The sequence below is a fragment of the Bombina bombina genome, chromosome 9 (assembly GCF_027579735.1).
Source record: "Bombina bombina isolate aBomBom1 chromosome 9, aBomBom1.pri, whole genome shotgun sequence".
NCBI classification, from domain to species: Eukaryota; Metazoa; Chordata; class Amphibia; order Anura; family Bombinatoridae; genus Bombina; species Bombina bombina.
Window position 1 is genome coordinate 195845753 of NC_069507.1, and position 17511 is coordinate 195863263.

The following is a 17511-nucleotide window of genomic DNA, read 5'->3' on the forward strand; positions in this document are numbered from 1 at the left end:
CCTATTTAAAACTAAATACTTACCTATCAAATAAACCCTAATATAGCTACAATATAAATAATAATTACATTGTAGCTATTTTAGGATTTATATTTATTTTACAGGCAACTTTGTATTTATTTTAACTAGTTACAATAGCTATTCAATAGCTATTAAATAGTTAATAACTATTTAATAGCTACCTAGTTAAAATAAGTACAAAATTACCTGTAAAATAAATCCTAACCTAAGTTACAATTAAACCTAACACTACACTATCAATAAATTAATGAAATAAATTACCTACAATTAGCTAAATTAAAATACAATAAAATAAACTATTCTATAATACAAAAAACAAACAAACACTAAATTACAAAAAATAAAAAAGAATTACAAGAAGTGAAGTTTAAACTAATTACACCTAATCTAAGCCCCCTAATAAAATAAAAAATCCCCCCAAAATAAAAAAATGCCCTACCCTATTCTAAACTACCAAAGTAACCAGCTCTTTTACCAGCCCTTAAAAGGGCTTTTTGTGAGGCATTGCCCTAAAGTAATCAGCTCTTTTGCATGAAAATAAAAATACAATACCCCCCCAACATTACATTAAAACCCACCACCCACATACCCCTACTCTAACCCACCCAAACCCCCCTTAAAAAAACCTATCACTAACCCCCTGAAGATCTCCCTACCTTGAGTCGTCTTCACCCAGCCGAGCCGAATTCTTCATCCAAGCGGAGCAAGAAGATGTCCTCCATCTGGTAGAAGTCTTGATCCAAGCGGCAAAGAAGAGGTCCTCCATCCGGGCGAAGTCTTGATCCAAGCCGCAAAGAAGAGGTCTTCCATCCGGGCGATGTCTTCTTCCAAGCGGCATCTTCTATCTTCTTTCTTCCGGATCCATCTTCATCCCGCCGACGCGGAACATCCTCCTTCCCCGACAGACTTCCGATCAGCCAATAGAATGCAAGTTCAATACGAGTTGGCTGATTGGATTGTTTTTTGTATTATAGAATAGTTTATTTTATTGTATTTTAATTTAGCTAATTGTAGGTAATTTATTTCATTAATTTATTGATAGTGTAGTGTTAGGTTTAATTGTAACTTAGGTTAGGATTTATTTTACAGGTAATTTTGTACTTATTTTAACTAGGTAGCTATTAAATAGTTATTAACTATTTAATAGCTATTGAATAGCTATTGTAACTAGTTAAAATAAATACAAAGTTGCCTGTAAAATAAATATAAATCCTAAAATAGCTACAATGTAATTATTATTTATATTGTAGCTATATTAGGGTTTATTTGATAGGTAAGTATTTAGTTTTAAATAGGATTAATTTAGTTAATGTTAGGAATATTATTTTGTTTAATTTAAATTATATTTATGTTAGGGGGTGTTAGGGTTAGAGTTAGGTTTAGGGGTTCATAAATTTATGATAGTAGCGGTGACGGTGCGGGCGGGAGATTAGGGGTTAATAATTGTAGGTTTGTGGCGGTGATGTTAGGGAGGCCAGATTAGGGGTTAATACTATTTATTCTAGTGTTTGCGAGGCGGGAGTGCGGCGGTTTAGGGGTTAATACATTTATTATAGTGGCGGCGAGGTCCGGTCGGCAGATTAGGGGTTAATAAGTGTAGTTAGGTAGCGGCGACGTTGGGGGGGGGCAGATTAGGGGTTAATAAATATAATATAGGGGTCGGCGGTGTTAGGGGCAGCAGATTAGGGGTTCATAGGGATAATGTAGGTGGCGGCGGTGTCCGGTCGGCAGATTAGGGGTTAAAGATTTTTATTAGAGTGACGGCGATGTGGGGGGGCCTCGGTTTAGGGGTACATAGGTAGTTTATGGGTGTTAGTGTACTTTAGAGCACAGTAGTTAAGAGCTTTATATTCACGCGTTAGCCCATAAAGCTCTTAACTACTGACTTTTTGTTGTTGTTAGGAGTCTTGTCGGTAGAGGGTCTACCGCTCACTTCTCCCAAGACTCCAAATACAGGCGTTAGGCAGATCCCATTGAAAAGATAGGATATGCAATTGGCGTAAGGGGATCTGCGGTAGCCTGGAATCGTGGTAGGGAAGTGAGCGTTAGACCCTTTCCTGTCTGACTCTAAATACCAGCGGACGGTAAAAGGCAGCATTAGGACCCCATAACGCTGCTTTTGACGGCTAACGCAGAACTCTAAATCTAGGTGTATGAAAATCTAACTATATAGAGCAGTGTTTGTTAACTCCAGTCCCCTGGACACACTAACAGGTCAGATTTCCAGGATATCTGTGCTAGGGCACAGGTGAAATAGTCAGCTGATCAGTAACCTGCTCTCCCCCAAGGTAATACGGAAAATCTGGCCTTTTAGTGTCACTGAAGACTGGAATTGAAAACAAAAACAGATACAGAGCACATTATATTATAGTTATACTACACTACAGGTATGCCCAATAGGTAGATCATTTTTACAAGTATAATCTACACTACTGCAATGTACTTAAGTAAAATAAGGGTGACAGTGCACAAGAATATTGATCCTTGTATTAAATATAGTTCAATTTTGAGAGCAAGCTCTATTATGTTATGCTTAGCACACAAGTAAGTAGATCGCACTGGCATACTTAAATATTTAATTATGAATAAATAGAACATATTCCGTTATGTAAAGAACATTGGAAAATTAAATATTCCTATATTCCTGTCAGGTTAACGCTAATGAGAATATGCTATGTTGTTTGTGGGATAGTAAGGTGTTAAGTTATGGGTGAATGAGTAAGCGTGATCACGATTTTGGTTACAGTTAGAAAAAATAACAGTTTATTTTAAACTTGTAATACCAGCTCAATCCGACTAGTGCAAAAATGAAAATCCTAGCAGAGATTTCCCTATAGCGAAAATGTAAAATACTGCTCCACTTGTAATCTGGCCTTAAATGTGATATTACCGGGAATCGTGGTTGCGCTGTCTGTGTTTCCCTTGCAGACAGTTTCTGCAATGCTTTTATTCAACACAACGTTAAAAGGACCTGATAGCAACTAGGAAATAACAATGACAATTGTTTGAAATGCCACAACCATAGCATAATATTGTGCAGCTTTAAAGGGACAGGGAAATTAAAGGGTCTTGAAACTCAATTTTTTTTTTCATTTTTCAAATTAGATAATAGAAGTAAATTGGAAAGTTGTTTAAAATTGTATGCTATATCTGAATCATGAAAGAAACAACTTGGGTTTCATGTCCCTTTAAAATTAAACTTTCATATTAGATTCAGATAGAGCACACAACTAAAAAAACAACAAAAAACGCCGCTACTACAATAGTTTTTTTGGGAGCGGCGCTATTCCTACTTGGGAAGTGGCTCTGCATCGCTGGCTGAAATCTCCAATTCTTAATTCCATTTGGACCTTTCTTCTCCTGAATAACTCAAGAAACGGAGCCAAACATAATGTAACACCATAAGTATTCATAGTTGCACTAATTGGAATGTACTCCCGAAATGAAGAGGGCAAAAAATTACTTATGTTATTATCTTGCAGACATCAATACAATGATCAGTATGTCACAGCCAAGTAAAATGTATTTCTTTAATAAGCTCTATGCATTTCACTGGTTATACGGCCTCTCAAGAGCAAATAACACAATCACAAAAATGCGGGTCTCCTAATACCACAGCCCTACTGTCTACTGATTATAATAACAGATTTTCACCCCACTTGCTAACACTACAAGACCTACTTTACATATTATTCAATAAAAAAATAAAAATAAAGATTTGGAAAAAAAAATTATGCAAATACCCAGCTATATAAATTATGTGACGTCTAAAGTGAATTAAACATGCTTTTTATTACACTGTGCTGAAAAATTCACTGTCGTTTTAATGATGTTCTGTAATTTAATTAATCAATATTGTCTGGCTGCTGTTTACTTATTAAACCCCACTTTTAATTATAACTATTTTACAAGTCTAACTAAAATCTATATCTCATCTATAAATTCCTTATCTGCCCAATTAGAAGAGAAAATGAGACTGCATCTTGCAGGGAAAGGTTGCTCTTCTATATGTGTGCTAATAAAGGGACAATAAACCTAATTCTAAACGTTTCACAGCACAGAATGTACAGCTGTTAACTCAACCACTTTACAAAAATTACTTTTATACCCTGGAAAAATCACCTAATTTGTGGAACCTACTTCACAAATTAGCCATTGGGGTAGATTTATCACAGGTCAAGCGGACATGATTCTCTATAGCGAATCATGTCTGCTCGACCTCCCTAAATTCCGACAGCATACGCTATCGGCATTTAACATTGCACAAGCATTTCTTATGAAATACTTGTGCAATGCTGCCCCCTGCACACTCGCAGTCAATCGGTCCCGCTAGCAGGGGTTGTCAAACATCCCGATCCCGATCTTACGACCCCTGCTTCTTAACTTCTGTTTCAGGCGAGCCAGAAACTATGGGCGTAGAAAACAGCATCCACTGCTTCATAAATCTACCCCATTATTTTTTATTTGAAGTGTGCTGAGATACAGCCAATCAGAGGCTGTATCACACGAGTCAGTAGAGTCTCAGATGTTTGATGCAACGGATGAAAACTGAAGTGCTGTGCACATGGGCGGTAATCTTTTACTACATTTTCATAAGCTCAATGTGTATATTGAAACAAACTTGACTAAGGCTATGTTCCGAACACTTGCTAATGCTGCGAGATTACTTTCACAATATAAATAACCTTTCTTCTTTACGATTTCAAGTGTTTTTTCGTAAACTACTATATACCTTAAAGGGATATGAAACCCAAAAACCTTCTCTTGTGAATCAGACAGAGAATACAATTTAAAAAAAAAAGTAGTTTCCAATTTACTTCTATTATTAAATTTTCTTTGTTCCCTTGCGATTCTTTGTTGAATAGATACCTAGGTGGGTTTCTGGAGCACTACATGGCAGGAAATAGTGCTGCCATCTAGTGCTCTTGCAAATGGATAATATTGCAAAACGGCTGCCATATAGTGTTCCAGATATGTGCACGCTCCTGAGATTACCTCCCTGCTTTTCAACAAAAGAGCTCAAAGAAAATCTGATAAGTAATTAGAAAGTCTATCTGATTCATGAAATAAAAGTGTGGGTTTCATGTCCCTTTAAAGGACCAGTCAACGCATTCGATTTGCATAATCAACAAATGCAAGATAACAAGACAATGCAATAGCACTTAGTTTGAACTTCAAATGAGTAGTAGATTTTTTTATAACAAATTTCAAAGTTATGTATATTTCCACTCCCCTTGTACCATGTGATAGCAATCAGCCAATCACAAATGCATATACGTATAGTCTGTGAATTCTTGCACATGCTCAGTAGGATCTGGTGACTCAAAAAGTGTAAATATAAAAGACTGTGCACATTTTTTTTAATGGAAGTAAATTGGAAAGTTGTTTAAAATTACATACTGTATCTGAATCATGAAAATTTAATTTAACCTGAGTGTCCCTTTAAATACAAGTTTTATCATTTACATTGAATACAATTTCTTTCACTATATTTTAAGAATATTTTTTTATGGCATAAAAATAGGTGTGCACAGGTTTCTATGCATAATGTGATTCTGATTTTTACTGAAAACATTCTATACACTTTCAAACGCTTATTTTTAGTGCAGTAACTTGTAAATACCAACACATACAGAAATGTAGGTTAGGCCCTTAAAGGGACATGAAACCCAAAAATGTTATTTCATGATTCAGATAGATAATACAATTTTAAACAGCTTTCTAATTTACTTCTAATATTTAATTTGTTTCATTCTCTTGGTATCATTTGTTGAAGGAGCAGCAATGCACTAATGGTTTCTAACTGAACACATGGGTGAGCCAATTACAATCAATATATAAATGCAGCCTCCAATCAGCAGCTAGAACCTAAGTTCTCTGCTGCTCCTGAGCTTGCCTATATAAACCATTCAGCAAAGGATTACAATAGAAGGAAACAAATTAAATAAAAGTAAATTGGAAAGTTGTTTAAAACTGTACTCTCTATCTGAATCATGAAAGAAACATTGTGGGTTTCATGTCCCTTTAAGTGAGATTACCAGCTAACAGGGTAAAATGTGCATTTAGATCATCTTGTCATTGACTTTGTAGCACTTACTGATTGTTTTAGATCATCTTGCCTGAGCAGATATCTTTAGATTATTGGGCCCAATGTCTAAATAGGCACTGAACAGAAGATAGTGCGCTCCCACGAGAGATACAACATATGAGATTCTATATCTTTTTTCCAACAGAAAAAAAAGATGCTGCTAAAGCAAATAATGTACCTTTGAATTTAAAAATACATTTGTATACACTGTACAGAAATGAAAGTGTTACATTTTAATATAAATAAGTTACTTCAATGTCCCTTAAAGAGATATAAAACAGTCAGTTTTATTGTTATAATACAAACAACACTAAGTAGTGGGTTATACTTAAAGTGATGCACATTTCAGTGATTGCAAATATATACGGCTAAAACGAGTTTTGCGGTAAGAGGGGTGCGGTACTAACTTGCACTTTATTCTCACCGCTCACTTTCCTACAGCGCTGGTATTACAGGTTTTTACAAACCCGGCGTTAAAAGGCAAGAAGTGAGCGTACAGCAAAATTGAGCTCCATACCGCACTCCAATACCAGCGCTGCTTAAGTCAGCGGTGAGCTGGTCGTATGTGCTCGTGCACGATTTCCCCATAGACATCAATGGGGAGAGCCGGCTGAGAAAAAGTCTAACACCTGCAAAAAAGCAGCGTTTAGCTCAGTAACGCAGCCCCATTGATTCCTATGGAGAAACTAAAGTTATGTTTACATCTAACACCCTAACATGAACCCCGAGTCTAAACTCCCCTAATCTTACACTTATTAACCCCTAATCTGCCGCCCCGACATCGCCGACACCTACATTATACTTATTAACCCCTAATCTGCCTCTCCGGACATTGCCGCCACCTATATTATACTTATGAACCCCTAATCTGCTGCCCCCAACATCGCCAACACCTACATTATATTTATTAACACCTAATCTGCCGCCCACAACATCGCTGACACGTACATAATGTTATTAACCCCTAATCTGCTGCCCCCAACGTCACTGCCACTATAATAAACATATTAACCCCTAAACCGTCGTACTCCCACATCGCAAACACTAGTTAAATATTGCGGTTTTAGCACTCACTGTCTTAACCTCATACGCGGCGTTTACTTCCAGAGTCTAAAACTTACCAATCTGGGGTCCACCGGTACCAATAGGTTGTCAGCGTGGTACACTACTTAGGAAACTTTTGAAAGGGATACTCATTAACTAATACCATCTATACCAGTAACCTAAAGTCATAACTTTTTATAGCTTACTAGTAACATATTGACGACTAACGGTTACAAGATGGCTAAAGTTGATATGGGGTATCTATATGGGTAACTGGGCTAATTTAGACTACAAACATAGCCAATAACAGCATAGATAACTGCTAATTTAGACTAAAAATTATGAGATAGATTCACAATAACAGACCAACATAACAAACTACACGCTGGTAGCGTGATACTATTTTGTGTACAATAAAATTATAGTTACAACAAGACCTATTATACTACATAAGTGTACTAAAGCGCAAATAGTAACAGAGTATTGAGTTACATATAGCGAGCTCCCTGCAGGCACACGATTACTGCCTAAATAAATTAAAATTAACCACATTACGGTTCGTTTGGGGAACAGAATTGTACATCTGAAATGTTAACTGTGAATACATTAAAGTAACACTATCGATACTCAGAGAATTCAAACTCAGTAAAGTATAACTCACTATAACAATCACTTCAGGCGCTGCATAACATTATAAGCAGTACCGTTAAAACTTTAATGAAGTTCAGAAATCACAACTGACGCATAAAATACAGACCTATATATTTCACACTGTGCAGTGGTACTATTACACCACAATATTCTGATTTAATCATACCAATAACCAATAACACTATTTAACAGTGTATTGGGATTTGCACAAGAATAGTAACTAAATCTCTGCTTCACAAAAATAAAGTGACCTTTTATGTTTAATGTTATGAAATGTTAACTGTGAATGCATTAAAGTGATAGTATCTATGCTAAGGGTATTCGAACTCAGTAAAGTATAACTCACTATAACAATCACTTCAGGTGCTGCACAACATTGTAAGCAGCACTGTTAAAACTTTAATGAAGTTCAGAAATCACAACTTATGCACAAATAAGACCTGTATATTCTACACTGTGTAGTGGTACTATTACACCACAATATTCTGATTTAATGATACCAATAACCAATAACACTATTTAACAGTGTATTGGGATTTGCACAGGAATAGTAACTAAATCCCTGCCTTACAAAAATAAAGTTACCTTGTATGCTGAATATCACATCACTAGTTAACGTGAAAATACAGAATAGCTAGGGCTTCTCTAATATACACTTAGCTATTACAAAATAGAATTGAGGAAGATATATGTAAATTTGAAAGAATAATAGCTTGATTACACTATATCCTAGCTCATTCTCAATACAAAATTACTTTAAACCAGAGGGTCAAACGCAACTATATATGAGGCAGTGGGATACTATACTACATACAAACCAATTTACTTGACATTAACCCTATGATAAGTAAACATAAAAGAGAGTGCAAGGAAAAATAGCAGTAGCAACAATTCAGCCCCTGTTAAGTGACTTATATTGATACAATAATAAACAACTGAAGAATAATACCAGCAACTATCTTATCTCAGATATTCTAGGGAATTCTAGTAGCCCTGTACTCTAATACATTTATCGTTTCCTACACTAGACAACCAGCATTTTATGTGTAGATTATCCTATATGTAAGAGATCATTTCAAATAAATTAAAGTCTCAGAGGATGGATAACAACAATATTTATACATAAACATATTGTATCAGTATTTAACTGATTTCTTTTTGTATAAGCCATCCGTGCTACCAAGCTGAGCTTAAGTAAACTCTCTACTGGGTATCGTTATAATAACCTACACTACATCTACTCAGTCTTATAGAATTGAACCGGTGTACCGCAGAGATTTCTGTATAGATTATACTGTAATATAATTATCTGGGCTATCATACCCCAAAGGCCTATTTACATAGATTATTGTATACAACACAATCTATACAAGACTACTTTATCCTAGGTTTTTAATCGTTTATGTTTCCCCCTTCTTTTTCCCCCTTCTCCAATTATTTTAACTAAACTAATAAAAGTTAAGTTTTAGACTCTGGAAGTAAACGCCGCATATGAGGTTAAGACAGTGAGTGCTAAAACCGCATTCTTTTGTGGAAGTGACTTTATCACCTCCACTTTTTGTTTGTATGCTATTGTTGTGCGGTAGCACCCCTCCCTCTAACAGCACAGATTAATTTCATATTAACGTAAAATCATTGACCACTATAGAAATACTGGGGAGTGTGTCTGAGTGTAGTGCCATTGCTCAAACTCGTTTCTACTAGTTAAATATTATTAACCCCTAATCTGCCGCCCCTAACATTGCCGCCTCCTACCTACATTTATTAACCCCTAATCTGCCGCCCCCAACGTTGCTGCCACTATATTATATTTATTAACCCCTAAACCTAAGTCTAACCTTAACCCTAACACCCCCTAACTTAACTATAGTTAAAATAAATCTAAATAAAACCTACAATTATTACCTAAATTATTCCTATTTAAAAATAAATACTTACCTGTAAAATAAACACTAAGCTAGCTACAATATAACTAATAGTTACATTGTAGCTAGCTTAGAGTTTGTTTTTTATTTTACAGGCAAGTTTGTATTTATTTTAACTAGGTAGAATAGTTACTAAAAAGTTATTAACTATTTAATAACTACCTAGCTAAAATAAATACAAATTTACCTGTAAAATAAAACCTAACCTAAGTTACACTAACACCTAACCTAACCCTACAATTAAATAAATTCCTTAAATTAAATACAATTAACTAAATTCAAAACAATTAGCTAAATTACAAAAAAAACCCCACTAAATTACAGAAAATAAAAAATAAATTACAAGATCTTTAAACTAATTACACCTAATCTAATAGCCCTATAAAAAAAAAAAAAGGTTCCCCAAAATTAAAAAAAATCCTAGCCTAAAGTAAACTACCAATATCCATTAAAAGGGCCTTTTGCGGGGCATTGCTCCAAAGAAATCAGCTTTTTTACCTGTAAAAATTACAAACAACCCCCCCCAGATTAGGGGTTAATAAATGTAGGTAGGTGGCGGCGATGTTAGGGACAGCAGATTAGTGGTTAATAATATTTAAATAGTGTTTGCGAGGCGGGAGTGCGGCGGTTTAGGGGTTAATATGTTTATTATAGTGGCAGCGATATCTGGAGCAGCAGATTAGGAGTTAATAATTTAAATTTAGTGTTTGCGATGCGGGAGGGCCTCGGTTTAGGGGTTAATAGGTAGTTTATGGGTGTTAGTGTACTTTTTAGCACTTTAGTTATGAGTTTTATGCTACGGCTTTGTAGTGTAAAACTCATAACTACTGACTTTAAAATGCGGTACGAATCTTGACGGGATAGGGTTAGGCTGACCATATTGCCGCTTTAAAAAGGGACACATATGAAAAATACATATGTCAGGGCTGTTTTCAGGGCTGTTTAAGGAAATGGTTTTGTATAAGAACCCTCACATATGTATTTTTCATATGTGTTCCTTCTTAAAGCAGCAATATGGTCAGCCTAGATAGGGTGTACCGCTCACTTTTTGGCCTCCCAGGACAAGCTCGTAATACCGGCACTATGGAAGTCCCATTGAAAATAGACTATACGCAAATTGCGTAAGTTGATTTGCGGTAAGGCGAAAAAAGTGTGCGGTGCCCCTAAATCTGCAAGACTCGTAATACCAGCGGTAGTGAAAAAGCAGCGTTATAACCTGATAACGCTGCTTTTTCAGTATAACGCAAAACTCGTAATCTAGCCGATATTTTGGAATGAAAAATATATTACTATAATAAGTTTTTTTTTTAAAGTGTATATATATTTTATAATACAATATTTATAATCCTACTTGGTATCTTCTGTTCCTCCACCCCCTTTATTTCCTCCTTGGCTGTACTGTGACAGAGAGAAGTCTCACCCACTATCTATATAGGCATCCTAAGGTCTTTCAAAGGGGCTGGACACACACTGATTGGATGTTCATTGGAATTATATAAAAAAAAAAAGAGTTCATAGCAGTGGGCCGGCATTGTAATATAAACATTGCTATAGGCATGGATTTAACACTTTTCATGGATAGATTAAAAAAAAAGGTACACATATACTTTTTTAATGGCAAATATTACATATATGGCATTTGATTGACGAAAGTTTACCATCATTTTAATAGAAATTATTGCAATATATTTTATTCATCTTTTTAAAATGGTTTTAATTGTATTTTTTTTTTTACTTGATTTGTGCAAGGTTCATTACTTTCTGTCACAGCCCCACAAGAAGGTTGGGGTCTATACATGAAGGCTTATATAGCTTGATGTCATAAATCTTCTGGAACATCTTGAGCTGGCTTTCTCTTGCATTCACTGAACAGTAAAATTAAGTTAATGTAGGGGGACTTCCGGCCGGCGGCCATCTATGGACGCAAAACTGTTGGCTGCACACACCTTCCTGCTGTGATCACTGAATATCGCAAGATATAGCCATTTTTAAGGCTTCAAATTGTCAGAATCAAGAATATCAAAAGCTCGTCTTTTATTTGATGCCTCCCTTCTTAGGATCGTGTGGCGCTTACGTTTACCGGAGCTATTCTGAGGCTGAGGCCTTCTCAAAACCCCCCCCAGTGACTTTCCTAAGGGTAACCACTGTCGTGCAGCCCCTATTGTGGGCTGTTCAATACATCAGTACTTAACACTTCCAACATGGAACCATATACCAGTGAGGGCTTTCTTGAGGAGCTACGCTGCCTACTCACTGACTACCTTGTGGCATTTGAGGGCTCACTGTCACAAGCGATGGGCACTAATGTCAGCTGCTCTGCTCTGAAACCCATCCTACCTAAGCTTGACTATACGGTGACCAAGAAAGAGGCTGACACGGAGCCCCAGCGTTCACTCTTCATACCTCCCAACGTTCAGATCAAGCCAGAATCAACTATTGTGGACTTTGCAGCAAGGGAAGAGTGATCTACAACCAAGCCAGTATTGCAGAGTGTTCGTGAAGGCGCTGGAGATACAAGCAGACCCATCCCATACCGCTCCAGAAGCTTTATGGTCTTACACCTACAGAGACCACGGATGGAGACCCTGCTTCAGTCACAGAAACTTTACCTCTGCAAGAATTACACTCTGTGCACACACCCACGCCGATGATTCTATCAAGTATCCTACCTGCAGGAGGAACATTACCAATGGTCCGGCAGGAAAAGCAGAGGTGGGCATGACATCCAGTGTGTACACCAGACTTATCCTACGCAGCAGTAATACACTCACGGAATATGTACTCCTCTTATTCAGGACTTCAAGTGCATCCTCCTTCCACAGAACTTAGTACACCAAGAGCTGATCGACACGGTGTGGGGTAATTATGCTCTGAGATCCGGGACTGCCTATCATCCAGAATAAAACCACACTGGTCCTAAGGGCAATTATTATATCTCAGCTTACACTCATATTCACCCTAGAAATTAAGGGGAAATGCTGTTCTCTACTTAATGTGCCCCCAGTACCACAAGGCATTGAGGCAGATTAATCGATTTTTATGAAGATAGTTTATCTGAGTCATAATCGAGATTTGAAAATTATTTACCCCACTAATAATCTGTATAAGTTTTGAGGACTGTGAATAAATGTAATCATACTTGGCTAAATATACCCCTGTAGTAGAATAGGCCAAAATTCATATACCCACTATATGGCAAAGCCAAATTGTTATGTTCATATATTTACTTTATTTGTTTAGTTATTAAGCTAACTCCATTTAAGGCTAATATTTTATTATTTATTATTCCACTCTATGATGCCTACACCCAGCAGGCGACATAATGCTAATGATAGTTAAAAATTCAAAGTAAAAATAAGGGCTATATCTACCATTGAAATGTTGGCTTAGTAAGCTTCATTTATCTATGATAGTCTGAAATATCATTTATGTTGACCGCTCCTATCTTGCCTCATAGCGTGTACCCCACTTCCAAACTGCTATAGTTCTGAGGACTTTATATGAGAGATTATAGCCAGATCCCGAAAGAGGTAGATAGAGTTGTTGATCACTGTGGTATCCCAAGAGAGCTGACATATTTATAATTATAGCTACATACAGGAGCATAGTCTAGAGTAATACCATACTGCCATAGATTAACATATGCACGTAGTCCTTTATTAACCCAACCTCCTAGAACTTGAATGTACAGATATTGAGCTACAGCAGACATATCTCACTGTACACACCTATATACCTACTTATTAGGTAGATAATTTAACATGCCCTTCATGGTATAACACATATTCTTTAGGAGTCACTCTCATGGTATATAGCACCCTCTGCAATTAGGTAGTCTTTAAGGATTAACCAGATGGTTCCCTGTAACATTATATAGAATGATAATAACCAGTTGTTTTTACAAGTTGCTTACATATTTTACCCTAGTAGAAGGTTATCTCATTGCTGTTTTCATTATTCTCATACTCAAGTAAAAACAGAAAATGAGGTTAATCAGTTGAGATCCAAAAGTGGTCTCCTAGTTGGTACTTATCTCCAATAACTTCTTCATATAGACTGGAGGTCCGAAAGTGACCTCATTTATCATTTTGGAGATATATAGGAAAGTTGGTATACTATCTAGATATTATGTTCTTTTCCTTGTACCTTTCTATGGAATGCATATTACCAACCTAAAATAATGTATCTTATGTTGACTGTTTTCCAATATTTTTATTGTGTTTCTTTATTATACATTCAATGTATACCCTCTCTTAAATCTCAAATAAAAATTATTTAAAAAAAATAATAAAATAAAGTTAATGTAGTGCTCTTGCTCAGTAAAGGACAGAATGCAACTTGAGACATTTGTAAATACTCATTTTGCAAGTACACACGCAGGCTGTTTGCTGTTTTTTTAACACAATCTATAACTTTTTAGGTTTACTTTGTTTTTATATATATAATACATATATATTATTTTTTACTAAAACTTTTTTTTTAACTAAAGGAGCATTGCTTCATATCCCTTTAAAGGGATATAAAACACAGGAGTCTTGGTTCTCTACAGAAAGGCAAAGGAAAAAGTTTTTCATTTGAAGTGTTGCTAGGAGACACCATTAGCTAGCTCCAGTCAGTTTATTGCCCATGATCAGTAGCGGACTGCTGCAGGAAAAATCATGTGACAGTAGAATTTGTAATGTGTACTTACTTATCTAATTGTATCCAATGCTTATTTTGAAAGAAAACAAGTAAGTTTGTGCTCTGTAACGCAATCTTTTTTTTAATGTTTTCTTTGATTTAACTTTTTTTTTTTACTAAAGAAAGTCTGTTTCAAATCCTTTTAAGTCACTGTGACTCATCCTTTTTGTAGTACTCCTACAAGCATAAATTTGCCCTAAAATACACTTAACTGCAAAAGAAGAAACAATCCTGCATACCCCAGAATGTGACAAACTAGCATGCGATATACATTTCTGTTATCAAGAAATGATTTTAAAATACAGTTTTACTGAAAGCAAATTCAACAAATTTATGGAAATAGAGCAATAAATAAAAAAAAAATCAACTTATAGCGAAAAACAAACACATATGATGAGGGAAGTGATATTCATGATTTCATTGTGGCACACTTGAGTACTGAACACTACCTGGCACATTTCATTATGGTATTTTAATGTGGCCCTATATCTGTCATATGTCTCTGTGATACTTTTTTCACAGTACTATACACTTTGCTAGTGACATACTTTATATCAGAGTTTCTTACATCCAGTCCTCAAATGTCACTAAGTAGCCATATTCTAAGGCTTTCCCTACCTGAGTACGGGTGAGTCAGTCCCAGTAAGTCAGCAGCTGACCATCTTGGGGAGAGAATTTCTGTGATACATTAAATGTTTACATTAGCTCCATCAGGGCAAAAAATAATGAAAGGACAAACAACTGAGTACCCCTTACCAAAGCTCCAGGTACCCCAGGGGTACAAGTACCACAAGTTGAGAAACAAGGCTTTAAAGAGACATAAAACCCAAACATTTTCTTAAATGTTCAGAGAGAAAGTACAATATTAAACAACTTTCTATTATCATATTTTTTTTCATTTTCCTGTTATCCTTTGTTGAAAAGCAGGTATGTAAGTTCAGGAGTGTGCACATGTACTATATGCACTATGGCAGCAGTTTTGCAACAGTGTTATACATTAGCAAGAGCACTAGATGGCAGCACTATTTCCTGTCATGTAGCGCTCCAGACATGTGCACACTACCTATCTAGATCTCTTTTTAACAAAGAATAACATGAGAACATAGCAAATTTGATAATAGAAGTAAATTGGGAACTTTTCTAAAATTGTATTCTCTATCCAGAAAAATTTGGGGCTTTATGTCCCTTTAAGTCAATTGTCTAGCACACGTAGTACTTAAAACAAACTTTTTAACACACATGACAGAATAAGTGGGAGCCAAATAGATTTGGGTAAATTATTCCTTTAATAATATCTGTTTATCATTGTACTTAAAGGGACATTAAACCCAATTTTTTTTCTGTCATGATTCAGATAGAGAATACCATTTTAAACAACTTTCTAATTCACTTATATAATCTAATGTGCTTCATTCTCTTGATAGTCTTTCCTGAAAAGCATATCTAGATATGCTCAGTAGCTTCTGATTGGTGGCTGCCTGTATTTGCCCCATGTGATGTGCATTTCTATTTCTTTAACAAAAGATATCTAAAGAATTAAGCAAATTAGATAATAGAAATAAATTGGGATGTTGTTTAAAATTGTATTCTCTATCCGAACAATGAAAGAAAATTTTGGGGTTTAATGTCCCTTTAATGAGATAGAAATAATAAAAAGGCACGTTTAAATAAAGCTACTACATATAAAAGGAAGCCTGCTTACACCTAATAATAGCTTACAGCCCCTGCTCCAATGCTCATTGCTACACCATGCCGTATACCCCTGCTCTGTTATTTTTTCAGTTTTGCTAAATCAGATACTGTACTGCTTGAGACATCATCAGGAGCATGATACTGCTCTGTGTAAGAGGATAAAAGTTCTGTAAGAGAGGGTCACTCAACCATTTTATATACTAAATAACTTACTCAGAGCAGCAGAAACAAGCGACAGTCTACAGGGAAGGGTGAGGCAGCATCTCATTGGCTGCACTACACATTTTCGTTACATTAAAATAACTTTAGTTTGTGTGGCGCAATGGCATCGCTGAAAATGAGCACTAAAACGGGTGTTAAAAGCTGCTTTCGGGTAATATATTAAAAGCTGCTTTCGGGTAATATATTAAAAGAAAAGAGTCTTCCACAGATCTACTCCAGATGAAGAGGCAAGTCTGAAACGCGTAGTAGAGTTATTTTCAGCTGGAATAACTATTGAGAAGCAGGGCTGAATTTCACTTTTTTATTTACTTCGAATTCTTCCTCCCGCATTTTATGTGCAAATATAATTTTTATCTATGTTTTTAATTCTAATATATGCTATATAATATCCAAGTAAAGATTTTATACATATATTTGTGTTTGGGATTTTAATTAACCTCTATTAACATTGTGCCTTTACAGAGTTTAGCCTTTAGAAAATAATAGGAAAGGAAGAATTTTCTTAAAGGGACATGAAACACAAAACAATTATTTCATTATTCAGATAGAGCATACGAATTTAAACAACTTTCCAATTTACTTCTATTATTTAATTTGCTTGCTTTTCTTATTATCCTTTGCTGAAAGGTTTATCTAGGTAAGCTCAGGAGTAGCAAAGAACCTAGGTTCTAGCTGCTGATTGGTGGCTGCATATAAATACTGATTGTCATTGGCTCATCCATGTGCTCAGTTAGAAACTAGTAGTGCATTGCTGCTACTTCAACAAATGATACCAAGAGAATGAAGCACATTTGATAATAGAAGTAAACTGTAAAGCTGTTTAAAATTGTATGTTCTACCTAAATTCTGAAAGACAATTTTTGGGTTGCATGTCCCTTTAATGTGCCTTTTTAAGCAACTGTTATAAAAAGATGCATCATTACCTGAACATGCGGTTTGCTGAAGATGCTTTGAAGGCGATGTTATTAAAAAAGACTTCAAGTTCCTGATCGTTATCGAAGTCAGCAGCAATCACAGTACGAATTGGAGAAGGCATAGAGAACTTCTGAGTAGCAATATCCTAACAAGAATATACAGGGATACAATTATTGACAGAGAAATTATATATAACAAATTTATTTCACATAAGAAAGCATCCCCATTTATTAACTCTTTGGATGCCCAAGAAGTTGACAACAAATTGCAAAA

At 35.7% G+C, this 17511-nt stretch overlaps 1 protein-coding gene across 4 annotated transcripts in view; it reads right to left on the reverse strand.

The window, feature by feature from the left end:
* Nucleotides 1-17511, reverse strand: part of CRTAC1 (cartilage acidic protein 1) — a 1047407-nt gene that overhangs the window by 165119 nt on the left and 864777 nt on the right. For all 4 annotated transcript variants that reach the window (XM_053692551.1, XM_053692550.1, XM_053692553.1 and 1 more), the window contains exon 8: nt 17247-17383. In XM_053692551.1, coding sequence (XP_053548526.1) covers nt 17247-17383 — 137 coding nt within the window. The remainder of the gene's footprint in view (nt 1-17246; nt 17384-17511) is intronic.